The 5,803-nt window shown below is 41.7% G+C and overlaps 1 protein-coding gene across 1 annotated transcript in view; it reads left to right on the forward strand.

The window, feature by feature from the left end:
- The window catches only part of LOC119427667 (trichohyalin), a 46,677-nt gene extending 41,607 nt beyond the window's left edge, over positions 1 to 5,070 (forward strand). Inside the window, exon 35 of the mRNA XM_037695303.1 lies at positions 4,841 to 5,070. Within this exon, the coding sequence (XP_037551231.1) occupies positions 4,841 to 5,070 (230 nt within the window). The remainder of the gene's footprint in view (positions 1 to 4,840) is intronic.
- Positions 5,071 to 5,803: the final 733 nt, after the last annotated feature.

A 5,803-nucleotide genomic window follows, 5' to 3' on the forward strand; every position in this document is an offset into this window, starting at 1 on the left:
TATATATATATATATAAAAGTGTTGTCGTAACTCATCATCCTGGTTTCATTCAAGAGTTGTTATAGCTGCTGATAATTGTAACCTTGCTGATCTTGAGGGCTGAGAGTATTTATTAATGTCCCTGATAAGCTAAATTTACAGTTTATAACTATATTTTAAACTAACTACAAGGATCTTTGGACATCTAGCTGTAAACACCTGAAGCCGGTGCCACACAGTTTAAATACGCTGAACTTTCAAAATACCTTACAATGAAGACATAAGATCAACTTACCTCCATGGCTTTTACTAAAAAGTATTTTCTTCATTGTTTTCTATGACTTAACTGAACGATTAATGGAGCAACTAATGTGTAATGGAAATAAAAGTTGCTTGTGATGAATAATCAAACTACATACTGCAGATAAGGAATATTTTTTGTAATAATAGTGTAAAAACTGTTTGTTTTTTAGAGAAAACTGTTGTGAAGAAAACATTAAAAAAGGAAGCTAAAGGTAAAACGAGGCATCACCGTTGAAATAAAGATTTTGAACAGTCAATAACGTAACAATAAACAAAAATGAGTTCATTTTTAAAATAAATATTTTTGGATGTTGCCTGTTGCAGAACACAGAGTTCTTAAGGAGATACAAGAATCTGCAAAGAAAGGTACGGCTTTAAAACTATTCTGTGTAAAATGTGCACATCACTGCAGCTTGTTTATTCCTACACAATGTTGTTGCAGAAAAGTCTGCTGAAAAGAAAGCTGCCAAACAGGAGAAGTTTGAAGGTAACAGACTATTTGCTGTGATTTTAGTCTAAATAATTCATTTTAGTCTTAACACTTGGGTCTCTTACTTGCAGAAAAGCCTCCTGAGAGCGTTTTCATGGAAGGCAAGTTGAATATTCTCTTACAGAACGGTTCAGATAGCATCACTGTCAGAACAAAAAAAGTGAAGTAACTCTTTGATTTTCCTGCACAGAGGAGCTGCCGTACTTCCAGTGTTTCTTTGTGGACGAAGACGAGGCCCAGTTTCCATTTTACGCCTTCTCACCTCTGCAGATTTGACTCTTCAGTCTGAATCCAATCTGAGGTCTACAGTTTATAGATTATGAAACATCAGCACCTGCGCTGCAGAAACACGGCAGCAGCTGCTACAGTTTGCCAAGCGCAAGAAAATGTGGTCAGCAAAGGATATGGGCTGATTAATGTGATGGACTGTTTTTAATTCCCAGGATTGGTTGAGCTCTCGTACCAAATACATGCAGTCTTTGTCATTTTTTATGTTTTTTTTTTTTTAACATTATTATTTTTTTATGCATCTAGTTTTTGTAAATCTGTGACGTATAGGACTATGAACTCTTATTTTTGTTGGTAGACGTTGAGCGCCGAGGCATTCTGTGCTTTAAAGTGCGTGCTCATAATTCTTCCAATTCACTAATTTCAAAGATTTTCTTTCGCATGTTGTCCAAGAAGTTCACATCGTTTTCCAAGCTTGTGTAGCACTTATTTATTTTGTACATTTTTAAGCATCCAAAGCAATGAGCATGCACTGTATGAGAGCTCCCAGATTATGGGACAAAAAGAAAACTGAAATCTTGAACGTCTTATTTAATTGAACCATCTGAGGAGCCGCACCAAGTTTTTACTTCAAAATAGGTGCTAATAGCAAACATTTCCTTAACTCTCAGATTGAGGCTGGAGTTCAGATGGATTATGATAATTTTTTTGTAATAGTTTTTATTATGCAGAATTCCTTGACTGACCAAACTCGCTGTCTCTGGCTGGCAGTTTAGCTCAGAGAAGCAACTTGACATATTTTGGGAACTTTTTAAGTAGAACCCAAGTTACATAGTTAGTATTAAACTATGGGGTACATATGACATCAATCTACAGAGTGGGATGCACACCTGCATCATATTAAAACAGGATTTGCTTTGTTTGAACAAGCTGTCCTTGAGTTGTGCAGTGAAACCTGATTTTGAAGAATAAATGTAAAATCCTGTACTTTGAATCTCTGAACAGAAATGGTGAAATGAAGATGGAGTCTAAGGCTGAAACATTTCAACCTTTTGATCACATCGGCACACCACGAGATCACATTCTTACACGACTGGCAGAGTCAGATGTAAAACTGGGTGTCTGAAGCAGCTTTAAGGCTGCACATGTCTCATGATACGTTGCTCTGTCTAGTACATAGGCTCGAAGCACTAATGCTGAGTCAGCTGTTTATGTTTTGAGCTGAATTATGAATATAGTTTTTTTATGAATGAGGCACACTTTGCAGCTTTCCAGGAATTAAACTGTAAATGCTGCAGGTTTCTTGAGATGCTTCAAAACGAATGATTTGTTCCTAGATGACGGCGTTGTTCTGTCTTTGATTATTTTTTTAAGGAGCAATAAAGGATGGTGTTCCTGTTATGAAAGTTAAATATTAGTTCTTAAGGGTGCACTCTCAAGATAAACATGTGCAATACTTTGTTTTTGATGACCTCAGAGTCACTGTGTTTTTGTCCGATAGTCTTTCAATGATCTGTGCACGTTGTGTGGGTTTTTAATGTCCCAAATGTACATGTACAAATATTCCACCCAATCAGAGGTTTGTGATTAGCAAACACATTTAAGAATGTTGAAAACCACACCCTTACAGAGAGAACAGGGAAAAATGTTATTTATGTAAATAGTTCAACAAGTAAAAAAATAATAATTAGATGATTTTATCTGAATCTACTACTAAAACTGCTCTGCCTCCACTTTAAAGTGTACTACGTGTAATTTGTTAGTTAACCCTCATTGTGTTTGTGTATGGAAATAAATGGTGAATTAAAACATTGAGCTGCAATTATCTCTTTCTTTAAAAGTCGAAACCATGAGATCTCTAACACCAGCAGGTCAGTTTACCTGTCTTTTGCAAATCCGTGATCAGCTTCCATCTGGACTGGAACAATTTTTGAGGAACTGCATGTAAATATTTTCAACCTCCTCTTATAGTTTGTGTTTAATAAACCAGACTTCGTAATTCTCATTTAAAGTGGTCTTGATCAGTAGTTCTCCAGGCTTTCTGGATTACAATGTTTTTCTTGAACTTTGGCTCTTTCACTAATTTTCTGTCTAGTGCTTCAATTCCATTCAGTTTATTTTTAAAGCACCAAGTCACAACTGAAATCATCTCAGGGCACTGAACAGAAACATTCACATACATAAAAAGCCAGCAAGTAAAAGTTATCTAAGGATGCAGCAACTTGTGTTGAATCTTCACTTCGTAACAGTCTCCCATCCTGAACAAGCACAAAGGCAACAGTGGAAAGGAAAAACTTCCTTTTAACAGGAAGAAACCTCCAGCAGAACCAGGCTCAGGACAAGAGGCTATCTGCTTCGACTGGTTGGGTTTGAGAGGACAGGAAGGAGAAACAGACAAACAGAATGGCAGGTCCAGATGTAGGTGCAGTTGTACCTCCTATAGGCCCTTTTCACATGATGTCAGACAACTTCCATTCTGACTGGATACAGCCCATCTGTAGTTCCAGGTTGATTTTCCCTCGGGATACCTGTCCGGAAAATTAACTGACTTTCATTCATTCATTCATTCATTCAACCTTATTTATAGAGGTTACTTTACAAGATATTTCATTCAACACTTGCTCTTCTCAAGGGCGGACGTCTCCCCCTCTTCCTCTCTGCTTTGTTTTTGCTCTGTCTGTCTGTGAAACTGCTTTAGAGCCTATCTTCTACAAATCTTCTGAATCATAACTATGGACTTGGATTTGATCAGTTGGTCCCTCAACACAATTGATAACATTTCTTTGATGAGAATACAGGCTTTAGGCGAGTCGATTTGCCCTGTTGGCATGCACACGGCTAGATATCTCATCGACTTTGAAGACTTGATTACGTGTTTATCTCCGCTGTCATCTGTGGATTTTAAGGACACATTTATAAACGGATTTATGATAACTGGTTCCTGCTTTTTGGATTTGTCTGGTTCCTGGTCTATCAACAAACAAGGTAGTCGTCGGCAGCAAATCTGGACCTGGTCAGGCTGCCTGCCTTATATTATGGCTTCGTTCATGCCTCGAGCACCCAGACTCTTGGCAGAATGGATCAAATCTTGGGGATTATTCTCAGGCATGTTCCATTGGTATAGTCATTTAATGTGGACGTTTCAAAAGCAAGAGGACCGACACAGACTCAAGGTAGATGTCATTAAAGTTCTACCTGTCCCCAAAACAATTGTGTTTATCTGAATTTTGCTCCCTAACTGGCCTTGACAGGCCATCTTTTCTCAACCCGCCTGGAAGGTTTTGTAAACCTGATGCTCTATCCCCTCCCTCCCCTCTTACTGAGGAATTTCCAAGAACTTTTCAGAGGAACCCAGCTGAATAAACATTCTGTAATCATTTCAGGACTCTGGATTCATCTCTGGGCAGCACGGTGGCGCAACTGGTAGAGCTGCTGCCTCTCAGCGAGAAGGTCCTTGGTTCAAACCCCGGTCCAGGGGCCTTTCTGGGTGGAGTTTGCATGTTCTCTCCGTGCATGCGTGGGTTTTCTCCGGGTGCTCCGGTTTCCTCCCACAGACCAAAAACATGCATGTTAGGCTGATTGGTAACTCTGAATTGTCCCTAGGTGTGAGTGAGAGAGTGAATGGTTGTTTGTCTCGTTTGTCTCTATGTGGCCCTGTGATGGACTTGCGACCCGTCCAGGGTGTACCCCGCCCCTCGCACAGTGATTGCTGGACATGGGCACCAGCGACCCCCGTGACCCAAAATGGAATAAGCGGGTAAAGATAATGGATGGATGGATGGATGGATTCATCTCTGGTCGTTCTCAGCAACTCCCGAGTGTGCACGGACACTCCCTAGTGTTGGAACGAGGGGGCAGAGCGGATGCTCACCAGTGTTCTTTTCAGGTGACCGCAGTGAACAACAATGTCGCACTGCTGGCGTACAGCATTTTGAAGAGGTTGGAGGACACAGACCTGCCTGAGGAGACGAAGAGTTCGCTTTGCAAGGCGGCTGACGTCATTCAGAACATGTGCGTCACCTCTGCAGTGTGCCTGTCCCGCATTGCCGCCTGGATGACGATGATCTAGAGGTCCACCTGGCTTTGTCTCTCTCCATCCATGCTGGAGAGGCTGCAGAGGGACCTGATGGAGGGCCCCATCATGACGGACGCGCTGTTCGGGGCCAACTTCAAAGCCATGCTTGAAAAGGCCAAGAAGTCCGTGGAGGTGTCGGAGACTGTGTGTCACCTGATGAAGCCACAGCCCTTCTCCTGTCCTCCTGCCCGCTGGATGGATCGCTGTGGCCAGCTACAGCAGCAGAGACGCTCCACGGATGCAGCAGCGACTCCTCACCCCTCTCCTCCACCGGCCCCTCCCGCCAGAGAACAGCCCTTCCCGGCGCACCAATCAGCGACTCAGCGCTTCCCCAGAGGCTGTCAACAAACGCTGCCCTGGTCCAATCAGCTGCAGGGCCCACGGAAGAGGCAACACAAAAAATGACTCCTTGCGGGGAATGTGTGTGTGCACGATGATGAATTATGTTTTACAATAAAACAAAAACATCATTCAGAGAGTAAGGTTTCTTCTGATTCCAGCCTGACTGTCAGATCGAATTATCTCACAGCGGCCTCTTTTCACACATTCCCCACAATAAATGAGGCGGTAACCTCAAAACAGGGTTTTAAAAGACACTGCAGCTCAGGAAATCACACAAAACACTTGCATCACATATCAGCTAAAAATTATTTTTTTCAGCAGACTGAGTCTGGTAAAAACCCTCGCTCTCAGCTAGAGCCCATGTTGTTTTCTGACATTTCTGACC

Source organism: Nematolebias whitei, chromosome 21 (assembly GCF_014905685.2).
Source record: "Nematolebias whitei isolate Nwh7 chromosome 21, NemWhi1, whole genome shotgun sequence".
Taxonomy (NCBI): Eukaryota; Metazoa; Chordata; class Actinopteri; order Cyprinodontiformes; family Rivulidae; genus Nematolebias; species Nematolebias whitei.